At 45.5% G+C, this 25,892-nt stretch overlaps 1 protein-coding gene across 1 annotated transcript in view; it reads left to right on the top strand.

Annotated features, from left to right (window-relative positions):
* Window positions 1–25,892, top strand: part of TG (thyroglobulin) — a 249,643-nt gene that overhangs the window by 64,795 nt on the left and 158,956 nt on the right. The window contains exons 26-29 of the mRNA XM_036890501.2: window positions 570–761; window positions 4,403–4,567; window positions 21,076–21,144; window positions 22,940–23,020. Of these exons, the coding sequence (XP_036746396.2) occupies window positions 570–761; window positions 4,403–4,567; window positions 21,076–21,144; window positions 22,940–23,020 (507 nt within the window). The remainder of the gene's footprint in view (window positions 1–569; window positions 762–4,402; window positions 4,568–21,075; window positions 21,145–22,939; window positions 23,021–25,892) is intronic.

The raw sequence follows: 25,892 nt of genomic DNA, 5'->3' as shown, positions 1-25,892 counted from the left end.
TTCACCTGTTGTTTGGTGGCCCAAGACAGTGCATGCTGGGGAAAACTATAGGCCAATCATGTGATCATCCTGCCCATCACATGGCCAAACCGTCTTTCACCAAAGCCCAGCTTAACTTAAAGGGTCCATCTCCAGGATTTTTGTAGTTAAAATTCACAAAACCACTTTGTGATAGCAGAGCTGGCTGACCTTAACTCACAGGGCAGTGAAAATGAAATGGTGTCATGCAGGTAAAACCCAGGTTACGGTATCTGTGTATACAGTTGGAGCTCAGTAAATATTTACTGCTAATAATAAAAATAATAAATGCCAGTTCTCCACACATTCTCTTTAGACCCTCAAAGTTGTGATGGCATTTGTCTGGGTCTGCTGGTTGGGGCCATGGCTCTCTGAGTTTCCATGCTCTTCATGGACAGAAAGTCCAGAGTTCTCATGGCATAGAAAGCATCTCATCTTGGACCACATACTGCCCTTAGCACACTCAGAGATCCATTGTTGTATGATCAGTAAACTCTGGTCAACTCTGAAATGTTTTGGGATCTTTAAAAAATGTTTCTGTCTTTCCCCAGGCCAAGAATTCACCACAACAAGCCAGAAAAGCTTTGAGAAAACTGGTTTCCAAAATGTGCTCTCCGGAATGTACAGCTCTGTCGTGTTCTCAGCCCCAGGAGATGATCTGACTGACGTTCATCTCTTCTGTCTTCTTGCTTGTGACCGTGATTCCTGCTGTGATGGATTCATCCTTGTGCAGGTCCAAGGAGGTAATTGACAGGAGAGTGAGGACTGGGGCCTCCAGTACCTCGACTGGTGGTCTGACAAAGGTCAGGGAACCAGCAGGGTTGCAGAAAACGATATGGAGCCTGCCTTGAGAAGTTGCAGGCATGAGGTGACCATTTAGCTTATGCAACCTGGTAGATTGCACTAAGGTGGTTTGTATTCTAAGAACAACTGGAAGCTATTGAAAGTTTCAAGCAAAGGAGTGTCATGATCAGATTTGCATTTTTAAATGAGTGCTTTTGCTTGACTGTGCAGATGGTAAAGGGAGTTCAAGTAGACACAGAGCTCAGTTAGGAACTACCGTAGCCATTCAGGGAGGAGGGACGGGGCCCTGGGCCAGGGTGACAGCAGTAGACAGGGAGAAAAGGGGACAGATTTAAGATATCTGTAGGAAGCAAAATCAACATGACTTCGGGTACCATAGCTGAAGAAGGAAGAGGTGTCAAAGATCATCGTGGCTGATGGGCATATAGTGCAGTCGGATAGTTTGCTATATGGCAAGTAAAAGAAGTCATCAGATGTTGGATTTTGTGATGGAAGAGGCAGGTTGGGAAAGTCATTGAGTCTATCTGGGGTATGCTAAGTTTGAAGTGCCTCTAAGACATTCTTGAGATGTGGACCAAGTTTTTGGATACACGGGTCAGAGGGGAAGTCTGGGCAAAGGTAGAAATGTGTGAAGCACCAGCATCAACATGTTTTAGAGGTGACGTCGCAGATGGGATTTCCTAGGCAGGGGTTGTGGGTGGGAAGATAGAGGAGGATGGGCAGATCCCTAGTGAACGCCTACGTAATGGGTAGAGTTTCTGAGAGAGAACGAGCAGCTGGTCATCGCGGTGGAGACCAAGAGGGCGGAACATCATGGATGATGTGGAGAGGGTGGAGGGGGTTGAAAGATGAAGGAAGCTTGTCGGCAGTTTCAGATGCTGCTGAGAATTCAAACAAGGTGCTTACTGAAAAATGCTGAGGTGACTCGCAGCCCTTGGGATGCATAAGGATGTTTTGTGGGAGTGGGAGAGCAGGAACCTGAATTGGAGTAAGCTGAGATTTACAATTCCTGCTGGCTCTAATGCTCTGTGGCATTGAACACATATATGCACACATGTACATGTGTTTTTATTACACATTCACATTTAGCAGCACTGCAGTTCAAATCCAGGATGCCTTCTGCCTGCTTTGAACCACATGTCGTTTCGGAGGACACCACAGTTTCCCCAGATGCTTGAGTACTCACCAGACCCTGTGATTTTTCAGGGTGGAAAGGTTGATTTCATTTTCCTTAGGATCATATACGGAAGAATTATTTTGCCCCATGAAGCAGTCAGCCCCCAAATCCTTTTTCTCCATGACAGCTCTGGCTAGCAGCTTGCTTGCGTTTCCCTCCAGGTATAACCTGTGATTCGTGAATTATGTTGGGCTGGACAACCACCCTGAGAGGCTGCAAGTAAAGCGCTCTCCAACACATGCATAAAACATCAGGCAGATGTTTTTTCCAGTCTTGTCTGGTGGACAGATTTGGAGTATTAACTTATAAAGCTTTGGCTGGATCTGCTGATGACCAGGAACAGAACATCCTTTCATGGCGTCTGGAAAGTCACTTAACTTTCAGTAGATTCCCCTCCCTGCTCCCCACCCTTACCTCAGCAACAGTCCAGCCTCCTCTAATTCCAGCCCCTAAATGGCTTTGTTTCCACCAATAGTTAACTAGTGAAAATTCGTGTGGCTTCTGTACCTACATTTCAGGTGAAGCTACTTGGAAGTGGGGTCCAGAGGGACTTGTGTGGTCTGAGGTTCATCCTGGGACTGCAATCGAAGCTGGCAGTATGTGATTAGGAAAGTCTGATCTCTAGCTGGTGCCCACCTCTCAGACGTGCTGAGTTCTCCTTGATACTTTAGCTCTAGTTTAAAGAAGCTGCATGTGTTTCTTTTCTGAGGTCTGAGAACAGAAGGAAAAGTACCCCCCGCCTCTTGTTTAATCCCCTGGTTCTGTTCTTTGGCTGTGAGGGGGCAGCCACAGCGCTCTGTCTTCGGGTGGGGTTTCAGCAGGCCTCACTGCACCCCTGGTCCTCTGTGACTCAGTCTGGGCCTGGCTGAGGCCTCGCTGCCTGCTGGCCGTGCCTCTAGCTTAAAGCCATTCTCCCTGTCTGGGCTCTGTTTCCTCCTCTGTGAAGTGAAGTGGTCTAAACAGGCCGGGGATTCTGGAATCTGCACCGCGCTGGTATCACCTGTGGTGCTGTTTACAGTACTGATTCCCAAATGTCCCCTCTGTGGCTGGTGCCGAGGACGCAGCGTTTTCAGGCTTTCCCTGTGCTTCTGATACAACCAGTGCAGATGCCTTGGTGGGAGGCCCACCAGTTAGATGACCTCTAAGGCGGTTGTTTCCACAGAGATGCCCCCTTTGCTTCTCCTTACTTAACTCCTGCAGGTCACAAGTGGCCAGTGGGAGGGAGGATGAAATGTCAGATTCAGAAGCCAGACATCCATGAGTCATCTACTTTGGGGAAGTTTTAGTGAGAGATGAGTTTCAAACTCTGTCTGGTTTGGCACATAACCTAGGATGTGGAAGGGAATAGGATTTGGGGGTGCTATAGTTCTCTCTCTTTTATTTTTTACAGTAGCATCTAAACAACTATACTACCAAACAGGAAAAATTATTTCTGTAACTGGTATATAAAATACCTAATCTATAGATATCAGTAAATAGGAACAATTAATTTATATGAGACTCAGTTTCCTCATGAGTAAAATGGAGATAATGTCTATACGAATTAAGGGGACTAATATACTTAAAGCATTTACTATAGGCGCTGGCACATCACAGATGTCCAAACATTTGAGTTATTTACATTTATCTAACTAAAGTCACTGTCAAATCAGTCAGCTCAAGGGTAGATCTTCCTAATACTAAATAAAGTCATAACTATAGGGCAGCTTTTTAAAATTCCAAGTTAAAAGATGTATTCTAGATGAAATAGTGTAATGCCTCTCCTAGTTATAGATTTTTCTCTGTACATCCTAGGTATGTGGGCACACAGCCTCTGCTTGGGTACATCAGAGATAAGGGGCTCACTTCCTAATAGGAAGCTTGGGTTCTTGGTGTACAGCTCTTGGTTTTTAATAATTTCTTACTTTTAATCTAAATATTCCTTCCTGAGTCCCTTTAAGGTTTATATTCTGTGTGTGTGTGTGTGTGTGTGTGTGTGTGTGTGTGTGTGCGCGCGCGCGCGCACGCAAGAATCAGAGGGGTGGATAAGCTGCCATTTATTTCCTTGAAGCCTCAAAAAGCTGACTCTGTTGAGTGGGGGTAGAAAATGGGAACAGAAGAGTCTGGCAGGAAGCCCCAGGTGTTATTGGAGATGTTACCGCTGCTGACCCGTGAAGAGGAAGAAAAGCTCAGTGGGCATGTGGGTGGCCTGCCCCTTGGCAATTGCCAGTAAGACAACTGCAGGACATTCAGGAAAGAATTCCATGTGAAGTCAGGCTTTGGAGTTCCAGTGTCTCTGTCCACTCCCAAGGAGTTGTTACCTGTCCCCCTGTTACAAGCCTCTCAGGGCACAGATATGTGTCTCTCCAGGGGCCCTGGCTGTTCTCCATCACATCAACCTCTCCTCCCTTCGTGACTCCGCAGGTCCCATCATCTGTGGGTTGCTGAGCTCCCCTGATGTCCTGCTTTGCAATATCAATGACTGGAGGGATCCCTCTGAAGCCCCGCCTAACGCTACATGTCCTGGTGTGATATATGACCAGGGGAGCCGCCAGACGACGTTGCATCTGGGAGGCCAGGAGTTCAAGGGTAAGTCTCTGCCTTCTGCCCATGTTTCTTCAAAATTAATTTTCCTCACCAGCATGGTCTTCTGCTGCTCTTTCTGAGCCCTCTCCATCCCCTGAGGAATATGTACTTTTTGAAAAGAAACGGAACCAAAAATGCTACCTAAAAAACAACCTGAGCATCTCAGCAGCACTGATCTCCACAAGAAGCACTGAGTTACTCTCCAGGCTGCAGGGTGGCTGGTTGTTGGCTGGCTCAGCTGGGCTGCTGGGCTGGTTTCAGCCAGGCCCACTTGCCATCTAGGGGTCAGCTGGCAGCCGACTGATCTTGTCTGGACTTGGCTGCGATGGCTTGGCGTTGCTTCATGTCTCTCTCATTCTCCGAGACGAGCACGTTCTCCTGTAGATGGCAGAAGTGGGAGACAACAAGGGAAAAAGCCAGGCCTGTAAAGGTTGAGGCTTGGCTCTGTCACTCTGCTGTATGTATTGGCCACAGCAGATCACACATCCTGACTGAAAGTCCAGGGGTGGGGAAATAACACTCTGTCCCTTTAGTGGCAGGAAAGGCAAAGTCCTGTGCAAAATGTGTGAAGAACCAGGGCCAAAAATATGATCTGTCCATCAAACCAATGCCCCTAGGGAGTATTCCCCCCTCTGAGTTAAGAAATTCCAGGTAGTACCAGTTGCACTGCCCATTCTAATTACAGGGGTGCATGGGACTGTGGGCCCATTCCATGGGCTCAGTTGAGGGAAATAATCATTGAACTTGCTCTTTCCCCTCCCTCTGGAAGCTCTTCCAACCATTTCCACACTTACAAGCATTAGCACTGAAGTCACCTTTGAGATCACCTGCCCTCCCCCTCATGTTACAGGGATGGGCGTTAGTACCCGAGGCCCCATGGTGGCCAGTCAGACCGCCTGTCTGTGCACCCAGTCCTGTGCTGCCCTGTCAGTGGGTCTCCATCAGGGCAGTCCCTGAGCTGGGAACTGACCACACCCGACTACCAGGCCAGGACCGCAGGCTCAGCATCACCAGAGGCTCTAACACATTCTCAGGCCCCTCCCAGGCTCCTAGGGTGGCCCCAGGAGTCTGTTCTGACAAGCTGTCTGGGTAAAGCTATGCTCACTGCGTTTGAGAAGCACCGATTAGGTGACTTGGATGCTTCTTTTTAACCTGCAGAGTCAGAGTTTATGGCAAGAAGAGGACCTGGTGCTCACTCCTTCCAGCTCTAGTGTGAGGCTGGGGGAAGCCTAGCTCTGTCCTGCCGCCTCTTTGCTCTGTTCGTGTGCCAGCCTGGGGTTCCAGTCTAATCTCTGGATTGCCAAGGAGGGGTGAAAGCACGTGCAGGTGTCAGCTAGACAGGGAAGCTGAGGGGATGGAGGGGAGGTCAAAAAGGTGGTCTTGGCAGGAGCCCTTGGAGGCTGGAGAGACTCTCTCCTGCCTCCTGGAGAAGTTTCCAAGCCCCGCTTCTCAGCGTGCTGCAGCTCTCAGGGTTCTAACGGCAGAGAGCTCAATGCCTCCTCCAGGAGCCCTCCCTGACTACTCTACAGAGCTTATTTCTTCCTCTGCAGAGCTCGTGCCCACTCCATGCGTTCCAGGAGTGCAGCGCAGTGGGCAGTGCCCTGGAGCTGTGCCTTTGCCTGTCTGCTTTTCCCACTAGCTGGCTGCGAGTTTGCTTGTCACCAATTGCGTGACCTTGAGCAAGTCAATAAATATCTCCAGGCCTAACTGCTTGTCTATTAAGTGGCCTATGGCAGTACCCACCTCCCAGAGCTGTGGTGAAGATGAAGGGAGGGTAAGAGTTGAAGCAGAAATGTCTTCCATGGTGCCTCTTAGGAGCCAGGCCCTGCCCTGAGGCCTTGGCCTCTGCTAGCTCATGAATACTCAACCCAGTGCTTTGAAGGAGGCACCGCTATTATCGTTTGCCCCATTTTACAGCTGCAGAGACTGAGACACACAGAAGTGAAGTCTGCCCAAGATCTCAAAGCTTGCAAGTAGAATGGGTGGGATTTGAAGCCAGGTACTCTGGCTCCAAGCTTGCACTTAAAACTGCTTTTCTCTGTTGGCACTTAGAGATAATACATGTGAGGAACTTAGCAGAGTGTCTGCCACATAGTGTTAATATTAGATGATATTATTATTATCATTAAAAAATTTTTGTCATTGCTTTTTGCTATATTTTAAGAACTGTACCATGTTTTATTAATTTCTGGATTTAAACTATCAAGCATAAAACCTGGCATAGAGAATATACATAATATCTCTGGAGTGCATATTTACCAAAGCCTGGATAGAAACATTGTAGAACTAGGTGGAATTCCATGAAGCTTACTTTCTTTTGGGGTAAATCAAATCAAATAGCTTATTTGTATGATGGATAGTAAACATATGGTATCCATTACTGTGAGAGGTAGCCCAGCGTGAAAACAGTGGTTGAAGAAAGGCACATGGTATGTTCATGGGCAATAAATCCAGAGTGAATTGCTTAACCTAGAGCGTGTGCTTGGTATGTGCCCAAGAAATGAAGCCTGTGCCCTTGTCTGGCCTTCCTGAGATGGAGTGATTACCAAATGACTTCTGAAGTTGTTTTTCCCAATGCCCTGGGTATATGTGTATATTTTGGGGGTGCAGGCAAAGCTTTTAGGAGGGTACCCTTTGACGGGGATTGCAGACAACCTGAGGTATGTTCATCACGCCCCAAATTGAAGGTTGCCTTATGTGTAGACTGATCAGGAGGCCACCTCCAATTGGGAAGAGCAGACATAAATCCTTCCACAATAATAGTCTGTAGGCACAGTGAATCCCTGGGAAAAGAAACATGATTAAAATTCTTACTAAAATATGTATAGCTGATAGATTCCCTTTCCTAACAGGAGCTGTTGGTGGAGGGAAAGAAGAGAGGATTCCAGGGATCAGGACAACTGAAGGGGAGTCCACAGAATGGACTGAGAGTACATGGGAACGGGCCAGGGACAGTGAATATGGACTCTAACCCTCCAGTGTGGGTTGAGGGCCAGAGTTTTCCTTCCCATTTAGCAATTGGCTAGCTGGTCATTAAGATACAGATCGGCCTCAGAGCCCAGGATTTAAATCCCAGTGTGAATGTTAATTCATTGTATGGCTTTCATGGGTCTTGGTCTTGCCAATTATAAAATGCAGAATGATGACTTTGGTCTCTTAGAGGGGGGAGAATGGAAGGAGAAATGCACATGCAGCACTTGGCCTAGCACCCAGAGCAAGGTGGGTGCTCAGTAGATAACAGGCACCGTGGAGCAGTGGCTTGCATTTAAAGTACTATTATTGAATCATCCTGCTTTTCTCCCTCAGCTCTATGGCCTTGTTCAGAGCACTTAACTACTCAGAGCCTCAGGGTCTCCATCTGTAAACTGGAGCATGCTGTTTTATATGAAGTGCCTACACGCTCTACAGGCTCTAGTTTAAGGCTTTGTTTTCTGAAACAAGTCCCTGGTCCCCCAGTTGCTCATTCAGCAGAAGTGCACTGTAGGACTTCCGGTCTGGACACCCACTTTACTGATCAGTACTGAGAGGGTCTTGTTAAGCAGGTGGCCTGGTTAATGGGGGATTAGCATTCACTTATAAAGTATGACTGAACCGATTGCCAGTTGTAGGAAATTACAGCCCGATGGATACACTAAATTTCAAATAGTAAACATGCCAATATCTATATTGCTTTTTGCAAAGCACTTTCATACCCATGAGCTCAACTGGCCCTTTTGACGTTCTGGGGAGGCAGTTGGTTATATCACTGTTTTATCCAGGAGAGAATTTCAGACCCACAACATGTTTTAAAGAAACTATCTTTGCATCAAGTGCCATAGCTGGGACTTCAAACTTATGCTTTAGAGACCACAGAGGTCAGTGGAAGCTCTCCACCACACCCCTCAGTGTCAGTTTTTGCCATAATGGTCCCCCATGTAATTTACTGGGAGCAGAAAGTGCCTCGGACTTACCCTTGTATTGTACCAGTAAATTAAAGAGTCAGTAATTGAGAATTTAACTCCTTAGACAGCTCTCTGGAGCCTGCTATACTCCAGACTTTGGGTCATTAATGTCAGCTACCAGCATGTTCTAGGTTGAGGATTTTAAAGAGCTATGGAGAGAAGGGGACAGAAGGTCTGACTGGAGGATCAGGTGTGCATTGTGGAGTTGAGCTGGGAGTGCATAAACAGACACAGAAGGGAGTAGTTGGCCCTCTCATCCATCACACATCCTGAGAACCTGCTTGGTGTGCGGTGCCAGGCCAAGTGCTGCCAGAGAACAGAGAGGGGTACAGTGGTTCCTGCTCTCAAGGAGCACATAGGCTAGTTGGGGTGACAGATATGACAATTATCAAGGTACAGGAGGCCCCCAGTTTGCCTGTCTCGGCAGACTGATAAAGGACTGTGGGACACAGAATGCCCCGTGAGCTCATCTCTCCCATTTGATAAGCTAACCAAACCCCTTCTAGGTCACCTGCTATACAGGAGTTTAGGGCTGACTTCTAATACCAGCCACAACAAATAACCATACCCACAAACAACCCCATTAATCTTACCCAATGTGAAGGCACAACACTCTTCCTGGCTCTGAGGTTTCTTTCTCCTGTCATCAGTTCCTGTCTAGCCTTTGTGTCTGCATTGATGTGTGCTCTCAAGAGAGAAATCCACCCAGGGTCTGCAGCTCCCAAACTTCCAATGGGCTTCTCTGGATGTTTTTCAAATATTTGGTATTGGCTGGATTGATGTTCCTATTTCAAAGGAAAAAGGCTTAGAAAACTCTGGAACTGCACATAGCTCCTTTCTGACAGTGTCTTAAAGTGCAAATGAATGAAAAACAGGCATATTAAATGTTCCCTAATTCTGAAGTAAATTTAGACTACACAACAGCCATCAAGCCTCAAGAATCAGGCTGCGTGCCAAACCCCTAAAGTTTTAAATGTGTATGTGTTCCTGCAGCCTTGATTATAGACAGAGCAGTGATGAGGTGGAGTCTGGGGGCCTGTTTACTGGAGGGATATTCTAATTCAGCTGTCATGGAAACAGATGTCTGGACAGTCTAAGCCATCCTGTCTTAAAATGCCATTTAGCAGGGAAGAGGAGGAATTATGTTTGCTTCTGTTCTATGTACTTTCTTAAAATCAACAACATTCAACTGGGGAAACTTTGGACAATAGAGTGAAGGATCAGAAATCTGCATTAGGAAAACTGGTCTGGTACCCAGGCCTCTTGTTGTTGGTCAGATAAGACTCTGCATTTATTTGGTGGGCTCTGAATTTCATCAGCTGTTCTCTTTTCCTCTTTATTTCTCTGTGTATTCATTAATATACTGAAAACCAGCACTGTAGCAGATTTTATATTAGTTGTGAGTGATATAAAGAGGAATAAGGCCCCTTCCCAACCTCAGGAAATGCCAGTTTAAGTTTAAGGTCATTTAAGGAGCTGAACAATTACTGTCAAGTGTGAGAGTAAAGACAGATGTGTTTGTTTATGCTCTGCAAATCCCTGTGACAGGCATATATCTCAGGCAGAGGGCTCAGGGATGCCTTCTGGGCAGAGGTAATACAGGCCCTGATTCTTACAGAATGAGGAGAGGTTAAGCAAGTCAAAGGGGACATGGGTTCTGGGCAGAGAGAAAAAATTCATGCATTGATGCAGAGCCCTGAAAGCAAGAATTAGCTGAGACTGGGAAGACAGGCATCTTGGAGATGGCATGAGGCTGCTCAGACCCTCAAGAAGCAGATCACAAGGAATGAGTTCTGAAATCTGTGGTAGCTATTGAGAGACTGTGGATACTTTTCAGGAAGAATATCCTGCTGCTGTGTGGCTGAGGGATGGGAGAGAGTCATGGGGATCAGTAGAAGTCTACTGATGTTATAAGATGTGAAGAAGGCTCAGCTAAGAGCATGGGTTCCAAGGAAGCAGTGGGTCTAGGAACACTTTGGAAATAGCCTGGTTGGATGTAGAGACTGATGCAGGGGGCAGTCGAGGGTGACCAGGCAAGTGTGAGATTGGGTGACCAGGAAGCAGGTGGTACCATTAGCTGCTTAGAAAGCATGGGAGGAGGTGTGTTAGGATGTGGACATGGGCATAAGACATGATGAGGATAACAGGAAAATAGGCAGAAGCATGTCTTCGACCTCAGCGTTCTCTGTGCCATCATTTCAATAGTTAAAACTACCCAGGGGTTGTAACTTTCTTTGTAGTAAAGATGCTTCCCAGGACCCAATAATCTGTAGGTGCTGGTCAAGTAACCTGTATCAACCAACATGCTCAAAATTCATGTGCTGAGTTTACCTGAATTCCACTGGATTAAAGTGCATTGAAGTGAGCAAAAACCAAGGCTACGGTTAAGACTCACGGTATGTCCCAGGTTGGAAGGCACAGGGCTCACTTGTCTTGAGATGGACAAAAAATGTATCAGAAGACCCTGCTTCCTATCCCGGTTCAGTGCGTTCTGGTCACAAACAGTGTGAGACCTGTGTGCTCCCATGCACAGCACCCACTTTTCTCTGGGTGATGGAGGCACATATGATTTTCCTTTCTGCTCTATGTGAAGCAGGACACATATGCCAGACAAAATCTGTCAAGATGTTTTAGAAAATGTGAAAGGCTTCCCAACTCACACAAGTCAGAAAAGGGGACTGCTGAGTGGTGAGGCCCTTCCTCTTGGAATTCCCTAAAGGACTGTTGCCCTTGGGAAGGGACAAGAATGAGGATGTGAGCTGATAGTTATTGAGGGTCCATCATCTCAGTGCTCAATATTATCCCATTGTGAATAATTTCTTCAAGTGGCCATTGGTTTTGGTCTTAGATTTGAAACTGAAAAAACCCTAGAGATAAGGTTTTGTCTCTCTACTTTCACAGGTAAATAAGAACCATAATGTGTGGCCTAAACTATTTTGAAAATGTTGTCTACATGTTACCAAAAAATATCTATATATCTACTTATCTATCTATTTATCATTTTAAAGAGTCAGTATGCTTAACAGATATGGGTATAAAAACACTGAAGAAAAATTCTCTGATTTCCCTTGTGACAAAATCCAAAGTTCCCTAGCCTGACCTTCATACTAAGCAAATGTGTCACGAGAAGATAGTGCAAACAACACAGGCCGAGCAGATGGCCCTTCTCTGGTGGTGTCATAGGGGTGTGTGGGATGGTCTCCTACACAGTAGGTGGAGGAAGTACCAAAATTTTCAGAGAACCAGGTGTAGGTTTCCCAGATATTACAGGCCTTCACTTCCCCAAATTTTTATAAAGCCTTCCTCCCTCTGAAGCAGGTTAGGAGAGAATTATGAGCAGGTCCTTTAAGGAAACCTGTTATCCTAATATTAGGGAGTCTGAGAAATTCTAGCCTCATTGTTTATTCCCATTTCAGAAGCAAAACCAAATTGTGACTCAGTATTTCTAGCTCATCCCTACAGCGTAGAGCACGATCATGTTTGGGTGGGGGCGACTCATTACGTTCACAGCTGAGTTTTCCAAGTAGTTCAGTGTTTAACTGAAGCTCTTTTTTTTTTAGATAATTATTTTTTATTGAAGGGTAGTTGACGCACAGTATTACATTACATTAGTTTCAAGTGTACAACACAGTGATAAAACATTTATATACATAATTCTAGGTTCCAGCTATCACCCTACCAAGCTGTTACAATATCTTAACTACATTCCTTATGCTATACATTACATCCTGGTTACTTATTTATTTTATCATTGGAAGTCTGTCCTTTTTTTTTTTTTTTTTGTGAGGGCATCTCTCATATTTATTGATCAAATGGTTGTTAACAACAATAAAATTCTGTATAGGGGACTCAATGCACAATCATTAATCCACCCCAAGCCTAATTTTCATCAGTCTCCAATCTTCTGAGGCATAACAAACAAGTTCTTACATGGAGAACAAATTCTTACATAGTGAATAAGTTACATGGTGAGCAGTACAAGGGCAGTCATCACAGAAACTTTCAGTTTTGCTCATGCATTATGAACTATAAACAGTCAGTTCAAATATGAATACTCATTTGGTTTTTATACTTGATTTATATGTGGATACCACATTTCTCTCTTTATTATTATTATTTTTAATAAAATGCTGAAGTGGTAGGTAGATACAAGATAAAGGTAGAAAACATAGTTTAGTGTTGTAAGAGAGCAAATGTAGATGATCAGGTGTGTGCCTGTAGACTATGTGTTAATCCAAGCTAGACAAGGGCAATAAAACATCCACGTATGCAGAAGATTTCTCTCAGAACGGGGGGTGAGGTTCTAAGCCTCACCTCTGTTGATCCCCAATTTCTCACCTGATGACCCCCCTGCGACTGTGCCTGTCTTAGGTTGTTCCTCCCTTGAGGAATCTCACCCGTCTCTGGCTAACCAGTCATCTTCCGGGGCCATACAGGGAAATGTAAAATTGGTAAGTGAGAGAGAAGCCTTATTGTTTGAAAAGGTTAGCTTTTTATTTCTTTGCATATTTATGCCCTGTGGCTTCTATGCCCAGCATTTGTCTTGAGGTATCTTTACCACTTGGAGAATTATGATACTCGGTAAATTTGATATGAGGCACGAATTCTATTTAAGGGTTGTAATTAGGAAGGAAGAAGAAAAGCTACAGAAGTAGCAGGCGGAAGAAAACATGGGAAGATTGATTATTTCTTTGACATATCTTCTTGTAGAGTAACTTCAGCATGTATAGCTTTTAAGCTACTACTTAAATTGCGCACACACATTAACATAATAGGAGCATAGTTACATAACCAAAGCATATCTGTAATTACCAGCCATCTCCAGTGAAACCAAGAAAACCATTTAGGCACCTTAGGCATTTGTGAAAACTTATCTATGATATGGTGGATATTGTCCAACTGAACTTGAACAGTCTGAGAGAAATCAGACAAATTAAAACAACCCATTCCTGGGGAATGTTCACATCCCTTATGTTCTTTTAACAGTAAATAGTCTGTAGTTGTAAGATTTTGGAGCGCTACAATTTGCACTTCTCCTAATTCTTGGTTGAGTTCCAACAGTATAGATCCAGTCAAATTTGTTGTTTTACTGTATGCACAGGCCAGCTTAGATATCTCCTTCATTCCCATGGCAAGTCCAGGAGCTGGTGGGATGAGTGCATCTACAGCTGTAGCAGTGCATGGATCTTTGTTGGGGTTTTTTGATGATCATCTTCTGGCATGAGTCTTCCAGAGAGTGCTGATGTTGGAAGTTCTCTTTCATATCGTATCTTAGTTCATTTTTGGGGTAGCCCAATTAGGCTTTGATCTTCTGTATAAACGCAAACAGACCCTTTGCCTACACTTTTATATGCCCTTTATACCCTTGTGTAGAACTCATTGGAGGTTACCACACAGGAACTGCCCTTTTTTTTTTGTTTTGTTTTGTTTTTGGTATCACTAATCTACACTTACATGACGAATATAATGTTTACTAAGCTCTCCCCTATACCAGGTCTCCCCTATAAACCCCTTTTCAGTCACTGTCCATCAGCATAGCAAAATGTTGTAGAATCACTACTTGCCTTCTCTGTGTTGTACAGCCCTGCCTTTTCTCCTACCCCCCCATGCATGTTAATCTTAATACCCCCCTACTTCTCCCCCCACCTTATCCCTCCCTACCCACCCATCCTCCCCAGTCCCTTTCCCTTTGGTACCTGTTAGTCCATTCTTGAGTTCTGTGATTCTGCTGCTGTTTTGTTCCTTCAGTTTTTCCTTTGTTCTTATATTCCACAGATAAGTGAAATCATTTGGTATTTCTCTTTCTCTGCTTGGCTTGTTTCACTGAGCATAATACCCTCCAGCTCCATCCATGTTGCTGCAAATGGTTGGATTTGCCCTTTTCTTATGGCTGAGTAGTATTCCATTGTGTATATGTACCACATCTTCTTTATCCATTCATCTATCGATGGACATTTAGGTTGCTTCCAATTCTTGGCTATTGTAAATAGTGCTGCGATAAACATAGGGGTGCACTGATCTTTCTCATATTTGATTGCTGCATTCTTAGGGTAAATTCCTAGGAGTGCAATTCCTAGGTCAAATGGTAAGTCTGTTTTGAGCATTTTGATGTACCTCCATACTGCTTTCCACAATGGTTGAACTAACTTACATTCCCACCAGCAGTGTAGAAGCGTTCCCCTTTCTCCACAGCCTCGCCAACATTTGTTGTTGTTTGTCTTTTGGATGGCAGCCATCCTTACTGGTGTGAGGTGATACCTCATTGTAGTTTTAATTTGTATTTCTCTGATAATTAGCGATGTGGAGCATCTTTTCATGTGTCTGTTGGCCACCTGTATTTCTTTTTTGGAGAACTGTCTGTTCAGTTCCTCTGCCCATTTTTTAATTGGGTTATTTGTTTTTTGTTTGTTGAGGCGTGTGAGCTCTTTATATATTCTGGACGCCAAGCCTTTATCGGATGTGTCATTTTCAAATATATTCTCCCATACTGTAGGGTTCCTTTTTGTTCTATTGATGGTGTCTTTTGCTGTACAGAAGCTTTTCAGCTTAATATAGTCCCACTTACTCATTTTTGCTGTTGTTTTCCTTGCCTGGGGAGATATGTTCAAGAAGAGGTCACTCATGTTTATGTCTAAGAGGTTTTTGCCTATGTTTTCTTCCAAGAGTTTAATGGTTTCATGACTTACATTCAGGTCTTTGATCCATTTTGAGTTTACTTTTGTATATATAGGGTTAGACAATGGTCCAGTTTCATTCTCCTACATGTAGCTGTCCAGTTTTGCCAGCACCATCTGTTGAAGAGACTGTCATTTCGCCATTGTATGTCCATGGCTCCTTTATCAAATATTAATTGACCATATATGTCTGGGTTAATGTCTGGATTCTCTAGTCTGTTCCATTGGTCTGTGGCTCTGCTCTTGTGCCAGTACCAAATTGTCTTGATTACTATGGCTTTATAGTAGAGCTTGAAGTTGGGGAGTGAGATCCCCCTTACTTTATTCTTCTTTCTCAGGATTGCTTTGGCTATTCGGGGTCTTTGGTGTTTCCATATGAATTTTTGAATTATGTGTTCCAGTTCATTGAAGAATGTTGCTGGTAGTTTCATAGTGATTGCATCAAATCTGTATATTGCTTTGGGCAGGATGGCCATTTTGACGATATTAATTCTTCCTAGCCATGAGCATGGGATGAGTTTCCATCTGTTAGTGTCCCTTTTAATTTCTCTTAAGAGTGACTTGTAGTTTTCAGAGTATAAGTCTTTCACTTCTTTGGTTAGGTTTATTCCTAGGTATTTTATTTTTTTTGATGCTATTGTGAATGGAGTTGTTTTCCTGATTTCTCTTTCTGTTGGTTCATTGTTAGTATATAGGAAAGCCACAGATTTCTGTGTGTTGATTTTGTATCCTGCAACTTTGCTGTATTCCGATATCATTTCTAGTAGTTTTGGGGTGGAGTCTTTAGGGTTTTTTATGTACAGTATCATGTCATCTGCAAATAGTGACAGTTTAACTTCTTCTTTACCAATCTGAATTCCTTGTATTTCTTTGTTTTGTCTGACTGCCATGGCTAGGACCTCCAGTACTATGTTAAATAACAGTGGAGAGAGTGGGCATCCCTGCCTAGTTCCCAATCTCAGAGGAAATGCTTTCAGCTTCTCGCTGTTCAATATAATGTTGGCTGTGGGTTTATCATAGATGGCCTTTATTATGTTGAGGTACTTGCCCTCTATTCCCATTTTGCTGAGAGTTTTTATCATGAATGAATGTTGAACTTTGTCAAATGCTTTTTCAGCATCTATGGAGATGATCATGTGGTTTTTGTCTTTCTTTTTGTTGATGTGGTGGATGATGTTGATGGACTTTCGAATGTTGTACCATCCTTGCATCCCTGGGATGAATCCCACTTGGTCATGGTGTATGATCCTTTTGATGTAGTTTTGAATTTGGTTTGCTAATATTTTGTTGAGTATTTTTGCATCTACGTTCATCAGGGATATTGGTCTGTAGTTTTCTTTTTTCGTGGGGTCTTTGCCTGGTTTTGGTATTAGGGTGATGTTAGCTTCATAGAATGAGTTTGGGAGTATCCCCTCCTCCTCTATTTTTTGGAAAACTCTAAGGAGAATGGGTATTATGTCTTCCCTGTATGTCTGATAAAATTCCGAGGTAAATCCATCTGGCCCGGGGTTTTTGTTCTTTGGTAGTTTTTTGATTACCGCTTCAATTTTGTTGCTGGTAATTGGTCTGTTTAGATTTTCTGTTTCTTTCTGGTTCAGTCTTGGAAGGTTGTATTTTTCTAGGAAGTTGTCCATTTCTCCTAGGTTTCCCAGCTTGTTAGCATATAGGTTTTCATAGTATTCTCTAATAATTCTTTGTATTTCTGTGGGGTCCGTCGTGATTTTTCCTTTCTCGTTTCTGATACTGTTGATTTGTGTTGACTCTCTTTTCTTCTTAATAAGTCTGGCTAGAGGCTTATCTATTTTGTTTATTTTCTCGAAGAACCAGCTCTTGGTTTCATTGATTTTTGCTATTTTTTTATTCTTCTCAATTTTATTTATTTCTTCTCTGATCTTTATTATGTCCCTCCTTCTGCTGACCTTAGGCCTCATCTGTTCTTCTTTTTCCAATTTCGATAATTGTGACATTAGACCATTCATTTGGGATTGCTGTTCCTTTTTTAAATATGCTTGGATTGCTATATACTTTCCTCTTAAGACTGCTTTTGCTGTGTCCCACAGAAGTTGGGGCTTAGTGTTGTTGTTGTCATTTGTTTCCATATATTGCTGGATCTCCATTTTGATTTGGTCATTGATCCATTGATTATTTAGGAGCGTGTTGTTTAGCCTCCATGTGTTTGTGAGCCTCTTTGCTTTCTTTGTACAGTTTATTTCTAGTTTTATGCCTTTGTGGTCTGAAAAGTTGGTTGGTAGGATTTCAATCTTTTGGAATTTTCTGAGGCTCTTTTTGTGGCCTAGTATGTGGTCTATTCTGGAGAATGTTCCATGTGCCCTTGAGAATAATGTATATCCTGTTGCTTTTGGATGTAGAGTTCTATAGATGTCTATTGTCCATCTGCTCTACTGTGTTGTTCAGTGCTTCCGTGTCCTTACTTATTTTCTGCCCAGTGGATCTATCCTTTGGGGTGAGTGGTGTGTTGAAGTCTCCTAGAATGAATGCATTGCAGTCTATATCCCCCTTTAGTTCTGTTAGTATTTGTTTCACATATGCTGGTGCTCCTGTGTTGGGTGCATATATATCTAGAATGGTTATATCCTCTTGTTGGACTGAGCCCTTTATCATTATGTAATGTCCTTCTTTATCTCTTGTTACTTTCTTTGTTTTGAAGTCTATTTTGTCTGATATTAGTACTGCAACCCCTGCTTTCTTCTCACTGCTGTTTGCATGAAATATGTTTTTCCGTCCCTTGACTTTTAGTCTGTACATGTCTTTGGGTTTGAGGTGAGTTTCTTGTAAGCAGCATATAGATGGGTCTTGCTTTTTTATCCATTCTGTTACTCTGTGTCTTTTGATTGGTGCATTCAACCCATTAGCATTTAGGGTGACTATTGAAAGATAGGTACTTATTGCCATTGCAGGCTTTAAATTCGTGGTTACCAAAGGTTCAAGGTTAGCCTCTTTAGTATCTTACTGCCTAACTTAGCTCGCTTATTGAGCTGTTATATACACTGTCTGGAGATTCTTTTCTTCTCTCCCTTCTTGTTCCTCCTCCTCGATTCTTCATATGTTGGGTGTTTTGTGCTGTGCTCTTTCTAGGAGTGCTCCCATCTAGAGCAGTCCCTGTAAGATGTTCTGTAGAGGTGGTTTGTGGAAAGCAAATTCCCTCGGCTTTTGTTTATTTGGGAATTGTTTAATCCCACTGTCATATTTGAATGATAGTCGTGGTGGATACACTATCCTTGGTTCAAGGCTCTTCTGTTTCATTGTATTAAATATATCATGCCATTCTCTTCTGGCCTGTAGGGTTTCTGTTGAGAAATCTGATGTTAGCCTGATGGGTTTCCCTTTATAGGTGACCTTTTTCTCTCTAGCTGCCTTTAACACTCTTTCCTTGTCCTTGATCTTTGCCATTTTAATTATTATGTGTCTTGGTGTTGTCCTTCTTGGATCCTTTCTGTTGGGGGTTCTGTGTATTTCCATGGCCTGTTCGATTATTTCCTCCCCCAGTTTGGGGAAGTTTTCAGCAATTATTTCTTCTAAGATACTTTCCATCTCTTTTCCTCTCTCTTCTTCTTCTGGGACCCCTATAATATGGATATTGTTCCTTTTGGATTGGTCACACAGTTCTCTTAATATTGTTTCATTCCTGGAGATCCTTTTGTCTCTCTCTATGTCAGCTTCTATGCGTTCCTGTTCTCTGATTTCAGTTCCATCAATGGCCTCTTGCATTCTATCCATTCTGCTTATAAACCCTTCCAGAGTTTGTTTCATTTCTGCGATCTCCTTTCTGGCATCTGTGATCTCCCTCCGGACTTCATCCCATTTCTCTTGCGTATTTCTCTGCATCTCTGTCAGCATGTTTATGATTCTTATTTTGAATTCTTTGTCAGGAAGACTGGTTAGGTCTCTCTCCTTCTCTGGTGTTGTCTCTGTGATCTTTGTCGGCCTGTAGCTTTGCCTTTTCATGGTGATAGGAATAGTCTGCAGAGCTGGGACGAGTGATGGCTGGAAGGACTTCCCTTCTTGTTGGTTCGTGGCCCTCCTCTCCTGGGAGAACAGCGGCCTCTAGTGGCTTGTGCTGCGCAGCTGGGCGCAGACAGGGCTTCTGCTTCCTGCCCGGCTGCTATGGAGTTAATCTCCGCTGTTGCTGTGGGCGTGGCCTGGCTCGGGCAGCTGCTCCAAAGTGGTGGAGTCGCGTTGGAGCAGGAGCTGCTGGGAGGCTATTTATCTCCGTAAGGGGCCTCCCTGCTCCCTGCAGCCCAGGGGTTAGGGTGCCCAGAGATCCCCGGATTCCCTACCTCTGGATTAAGTGTCCTGCCCTGCCCCTTTAAGACTTCCAAAAAGCACCCGCCAAAACAAAACAACCACCACCAAAAAAAAAAAAAAAAAAAATGGTCGCGCGCTTTTCTTATGTCCTCCGGCACCTGGCCTCCAGTGCCCGCTCACTGTTCTTGCTGCCCTGTTTCCCTAGCATCCAGGGCCCCCTGGGCACGCACTGTGTCTGCACTCTGGCCCGGATGGCTGGGGCTGGGTGCTCGGCAGTCCTGGGCTCCGTCTCCCTCCCGCTCTGCCTGCTCTTCTCCCGCCGGGAGCTGGGGGGAGGGGCGCTCGGCTCCCGCGGGGCCGGGGCTTGTATCTTACCCCCTTCGCGAGGCGCTGGGTTCTCGCAGGTGCGGATGTGGTCTGGATATTGTCCTGTGTCCTCTGGTCTTTATTCTAGGAAGGGTTGTCTTTGTTATATTTTCATAGATATATGTGGTTTTGGGAGGAGATTTCCGCTGCTCTACTCACGCCACCATCTTCCGCCCCTCCCCACGGCATGATGACTGAAGCTCTTCAAACCTCTTTAAACACCCTTCTAAACACAAAAGCCTTACAAGTGTTTCCATTTTGGAAGGACAGAGTTCTGCAATATGTTATCCTCTCCTTGATACGGTGGTTAAGAGCAGGGCTACGGAGCCACACGTGGGGGATTTGGATTCTGGTGTTAACCTCTGGAGTTTGCTCTTCACCTGGAAATTAGGAACAAAAATACCAAACCTTGGGTTTAAATTAGACAATATCTGGACGATGCTCACTCAAGTGTTGGGCAAATGGGAATAGACCTTAATAAAAGGGGGCTATAAGAATACATACTCTTAATGATAATTAACAACTAAATGTGATCCTTTCTTGATGTCTCGGGTTCTGTGCCGGCGTCTCCTACAGAGCAGGGGGCTGTTTGCCTCCAGCACCTGCCCTTCTGGAGCTCTGCTCTCAGCCTTTCTTATCACAGGATCTTAGGGCTGAACAGAGGCAAGAGAGGCAACCCCCTCCCCCCATTAAGAAATGGTGTGGCATATCAAGTCTCACCCAAGGTGGCATGCAGAGGAGCGTAGTTTGGCAGAAAAGGAAATATAATAATATTAGTAATAGATGAAATGATGGTACCTGCCAATCATAGCGTGCATATCAAATGTTGAGGACTGCAGGAGATAGTTCCTAAGCATTATTCCATCCTCACCATTACTATCCCCATTTGCCAACAGGGCAGGAGTCTCAAAGGACTTAAGTGACATGGACAGTTGACACAGTGCTCTAGTCTCCAGTGAGCTTTGCTCTTTAAGCCAATCCCTAGTTCCTTAAGTGATTCTCTGTGTCACAGGTTCATATCCTCTCACCACAACTGTCCCTTTGGTACCCTGAACAAGACATCTGGTGTCTGACCAACTGTGCTTTTGTACCAAGGATGTGGATCTGCTCCACAAGGCTCTTTCTGGGGTATATGTTGTGTGGGAATTAGAGCTCTCAAGGTCTGGGGTCAGGACATGGGGGAGGCAACGCAGTGTGGCCATGGCGGGTCTCTAGGCAGAGCAAGAGTGCTCAGGCTCACAGAAATAAATGTCTTCCACTGCAGGCCTGACACCCCAGGAGGAGGGAACTCAGGACACCATTACCAGCTTCCAGCAGGTTTATCTCTGGAAAGGTACGTTCTGCAGTGGGGGTGAGCAGGACACCCTTGCCCCAAGACTGTCTGGTCCCACCTCTCGTTCACGGACCCCTCAGCCCCCAGAGAGAAAACCAGGAGATTTGCTTCATGTGGGGCAGAAGGGCCTCAGCTCTCATCAGGTAGGATACTAAGTCTAAAGGAAAAGAGGGAATTGTGGAAACCCAAGAAGGGTGAAGGAAGGCAGCACTGGTCTCCTGGGATCTTGTCACCAGGCTGGGAGCTGAAGCCGCTGCAAACTGCAGGAGGCACTTCCGCAAGGGGACCAGGCCACAGGTGCCTCTCTTGCTGCCAGGTGGGGACAGGACCCCAGGAGGGGGGTGCCAAGAACTCCCGGTTAGAAATAATGCTACCGTGTGTGCGTGGAACAGGCGGACAGCTCAGATAAAATGCACCACTTTCCTTTTGGTTGGTCCTCCTTTGAGTTTACTGAACATTGACCAGGTGCTTACTCAGAGCCAGGGGCTGTGGGAGGCATGTGGGTGAGTGTGAGTGATCAGGGATGAGAGAGGCAGGCATGGCCTTGACCTTGAGGGGCTGCAGCCCCAGGAGGGAGCCAGCAAGCAGTGGACTTCACAAGTCATGGCCGCAGGTGCTGGGTCAGAGCGAGGGAGGGGGAAAGATCCCAGACTCTGTGCCCCTCCTCTTCCCAGCCTCCCTCTTCACCCGTCTCCAGTCTCCCAAGAGCTGGGACTGGCGACCCGTTTCTGTGCTTGTAAAGTGAACTAGAGGGAAAGAGCACAGAGTGGATTAGAGTGATGGCATGAATTCGGGTTCCATTACTTACTTTCCGCGGGGCCTTGAACACATCAGTCAGTCCCTAAGCCCGGACGTCGTCCCACGGGTAATATGGCAATAAAGTGTGCTTACTGCATGGAGGTGGGTGAGCACGGGCAAGGTGTGCCTGTGGAGTGCTTAGAACAGAGCCTAGTGCGCCAGATGCTAGCCCCTAGCACTGGTGCTGGTGGTGGGTAAAGAGCGAGAGGAGGAAGAGGAAAAAAAGAGTAAAACAGAAAGGGAGGTGCCCATCATCACTTTCATTTTAAAGTGATATAATGAGATTGATTATAATGTCTTTTCTCATTAGGTCATATCTGTGAGGTAGGTACATAGAGGGGATAGAATTTTGTTCACTTTTCAGGCAAGAAAAATGAGACTTGGAGAGGTTAAGTGAAATACCCATGGGGCTCCTGGGGGTGGGACCCAGATACTGGTTCCCAGTTATCAAAAATTTCTGGCACATAAGGTTCTAGCTGGTGGGAACTTAAGGAATTGCTTTTCCCCAGGACATTGCCACCAGAGACCTGTGCAGAACCTCGTCCTTCCCACACATGCGCTCTGCTTTCAGGAAAGACCTGTTCCCAACTTAGGGACTTGCTTTAGTTTTTCAAATTGCAGTTCATCTTACCACCTGCTTGTTCTGGGATAAGTTATTTCATCTCTCTGAGTCTTAGATTTTTCAAGAGTAAAATGGAAATCTTACCATTCACCTTCACAAGGTGTTGCAAAACCCAATATTTATGAACTCATTTCATTCACTTTAAAGGGCTTTCTTTGCAAGTGTTAATAATTTCAGTATCAAGGGTAATAATAGTTTGGTGTTGAGAGGTTGGCTGCTGTTCCATCAAGGACCAGAGAGCACAGACTTATGCCACTGACTTTGTTCCAGACCGTGTCTTGGGCACTTGGCTATGGACTGTGAGGATTTCCCATAGGCCACTGCACGACCCTTTTCCCTCCCCAGCATCAGAACAATCCTTTCTCTCCCTCCCAGGCTCTGACATGGGGTCTCGGTCTGAGTCCCTTGGATGTAGAAGAGACGTGGAACCAAGGCCAGCGCCTCCAACAGAAACAGGTACCAACCACAAAACCTTTCAGAACCTGGGGTGCCTGGCTGTGAGGATGGGATGGTGATGCCAAGAATCTCGTCACTGAAGGGGCCCATTAGCATCGCCCCATTCTGCAGCCATGGACTCCCCTCTGGCCTTCTAACCCCAGTATCCATTTCATAAATTTTCACAGCTCTTCAAATGGGCAATTGGCCCAAAAAGTGAAGTGACATCAGTGCAAAGTCACTGCTGCAGCTGGAAAAAAGCCTGACTAGAGTGACAGAGAAGGCAGAGAACTGCAGAGCAGGGCTCCTCTGACTGTGGGTTGTGGCTTCACTTATGTGCACCCTGAAGAGGCTAAGCAAAATAGAAGCATTCTGGAACTGTTTAATGAAGGAGATGTCTGTGAGAATCTTTCAAGAGAGTCATTTTGTGCAGTGGAAGATGCAAATCCATATGTTATAGGGGCAGAGTATATGTGATGTCTGTGACCTCTCTATCCCTGGTCCCCACAATTGTTCCTTAGGTGGAGCTAAAACTAGGAGTGGGGAGAAGAAGGGGGAGGAAAGGGAAGTGGGAGAGGAGGCCACTCAGGCTGCCAGCACAGGGGAGGCAGCATTGTACAGTGGGGGAAATGCCACACTGCAAGCACACACATCAGGGCTTGAGCCGTATTTTGCCAACTTGCTACTAACTGCATGCATGGCCTTGGGTACTTCCCTTACCTGCTGAGAGCCTTGGTTCCTCATGTGTGCACATATGGTGCTTTCCTCTTATCCCGTTATAGGTGACAGGCCAGGTGACACTCCTGGCACATGGCCTGATATTTAGCAGATGCCCCCCAAATCATAGCTTCTCCCCTTTCCCAGGGCTTTTGTACAGATCAGATGAGACAATGTACACAAGCCACTGAAAATGGGGCTCATCTCATAGTAGCTGTTTGGCAACTATGAGTTCATTCTGCATTCACAGAGCTGTGGGACCCAGGGTTGGGCACTGGTTTAGAGTGTGGGTTCTCAGGTGTGGGCAGGAGGGTTCAAATCCCAGCTTTGCTTCTAACTGCTTGTCTGCAAGCCTGAGTTACCTTCTCTGAGCCTCAGTTTCTCCCTCGATAAAGGAGGGTAATGGCTGTACCCAAGAGATATGGCAGTTGTGAGAATTGGAGTAGGTAATTCTATAAATTGTAGTGACACAGAGCAAGTGCTCAAAGGCTGTTGACTGTTATTATGGGGTAGTGGTGGCATTGGTGACTGTGATCCTAGCACCTAGCCTGGCTCATAGCAAGCCTTCCATAAAGCTTTGTCCGTATTCCAACCCTCTTCCTGTATTGGCTGGCAGATAGCAGATCCCAGCTTGGGATCAAAGCTAGGGTCCCAGTACATATTCCTGTTCAGACACTCTTAGCAGTGCTGTCTTTTGCAGCTTTGGAAGTTTTCCAGTGGAAGCTTTAATTCTACCAGCAGGGTGCTGGTGTGGGGACGGAGGGTCACCTGCTCAGGAGGCTTCCCCTCCTTGTTCTCATAAACAACCGTTTGGCTGTGTCTCCTCTGCAGTGGCCTGGCTGCTCTCCTTTCTGATCTTTGTCCGTACTAGCACACTGGCAAATGAGTTCTGCCTTGGGAGCCTCCCAAGTGCATGGCGCCTGTTCAAGCTTATCTGCTGCCAGCCATTTTTTTCCTGCTAAAGCAAGGATGAGTTCAAAACTCACCAGGAGGAGAGCAGAAGAGAACAAGTCCCCACCCCACATCCCTTACACCTCCGGGTATCAGTCCTGCATCTGGTGCTTTGTAAACAACATCTTGCCAACAACGGTATGACAGCTCTGCTGATCGTGTCCTTATTCCCATTTTTCCAATCTCTAAGTGCATCACTATGCCCTGTTGAAGCTAGTCCAGCACTAAGGGGGCAGCAGAACCAGTATTCAAATGGTGGTCAGATGACTCCGAAGCCGGGATGGATTCTTCTAGAACTGTACCAGCTGCTCCCTAGTGCAGACAGCATGGGCTCCAGGCTGAGTCCTGATGACCCGTGGCTGACAGAGCAGATGGGTTGTTTGATTTATAGAGTGGAATTTGTTTTTTAAACTGAGCCAATATTTTTAAATTGGAAGATTTTATATACAAATTTGGATTTCCAGCTTTTATAGACAAAAACAGAGGGAAGGCTCTGGCAACATGGCTTCACATTTCCTCAGACCATCCTCTGAGCTAAGTTGAGCTGCCCCTTCCATCAGGGCGCGGATCTTCTGTTTGCCCCACTCCCCCACCAGCCCCAGGCACTCCTGCCAGCCCCTGCCTTCCCTGGGCATTTGCATCTGCCATCCCCAACCTTAGAGTGCCTCTTGGGGGTAACCATAGTCTGTAAATGTGAGTGATTTCATGGCACTTCTGAACATTCTGTAAGAACCATCCTTATACACTGTGCCATGGCCACACCTACAAAACTATCCCATGATTCCTTCAGGAAGGACCCCTGCAGTCTCCCCCCAAACCAGAAGGGGAGCTGGGCCCCCACCCAAGACCTTGCAGGGATTCAGGGTGAATAGACAAAGCTCAGCTCAGTTTTCCCTTTCCCAGCTGATTATATTCCTGGACGTAAGAAGATAACGCCCCTGTAGGAGAAACGCCTTTGATCCGCGCCTCTGCAGTGGGGCCCAGTGGCTTCTCTGGGGCTCCCTTACCTGGCCTGTGCTCCTCAGTGTCTCTGGGAACCGCCTTTCCAATTCAAAGAACAGTGGGGAATTTTTCTTGTTCAGCTTCAAGTTGTTGCGATTAGTCTGAGTGTTTGAGACACACTGGGAAGCCGACAGGAACAGCCTCCCATCTGGCAAGCCGGTGCTGGCCTCCTTGCTGTCAAGGGGAGTGCACAGCTCTGAGAGAGCAAGGAGAAATGAGTTTT

The sequence above is a fragment of the Manis pentadactyla genome, chromosome 3 (assembly GCF_030020395.1).
Source record: "Manis pentadactyla isolate mManPen7 chromosome 3, mManPen7.hap1, whole genome shotgun sequence".
NCBI lineage: Eukaryota > Metazoa > Chordata > Mammalia > Pholidota > Manidae > Manis > Manis pentadactyla.
Note: the sequence above shows the minus strand (reverse complement) of the source record. Positions and strands in the feature narration are given on the sequence as shown.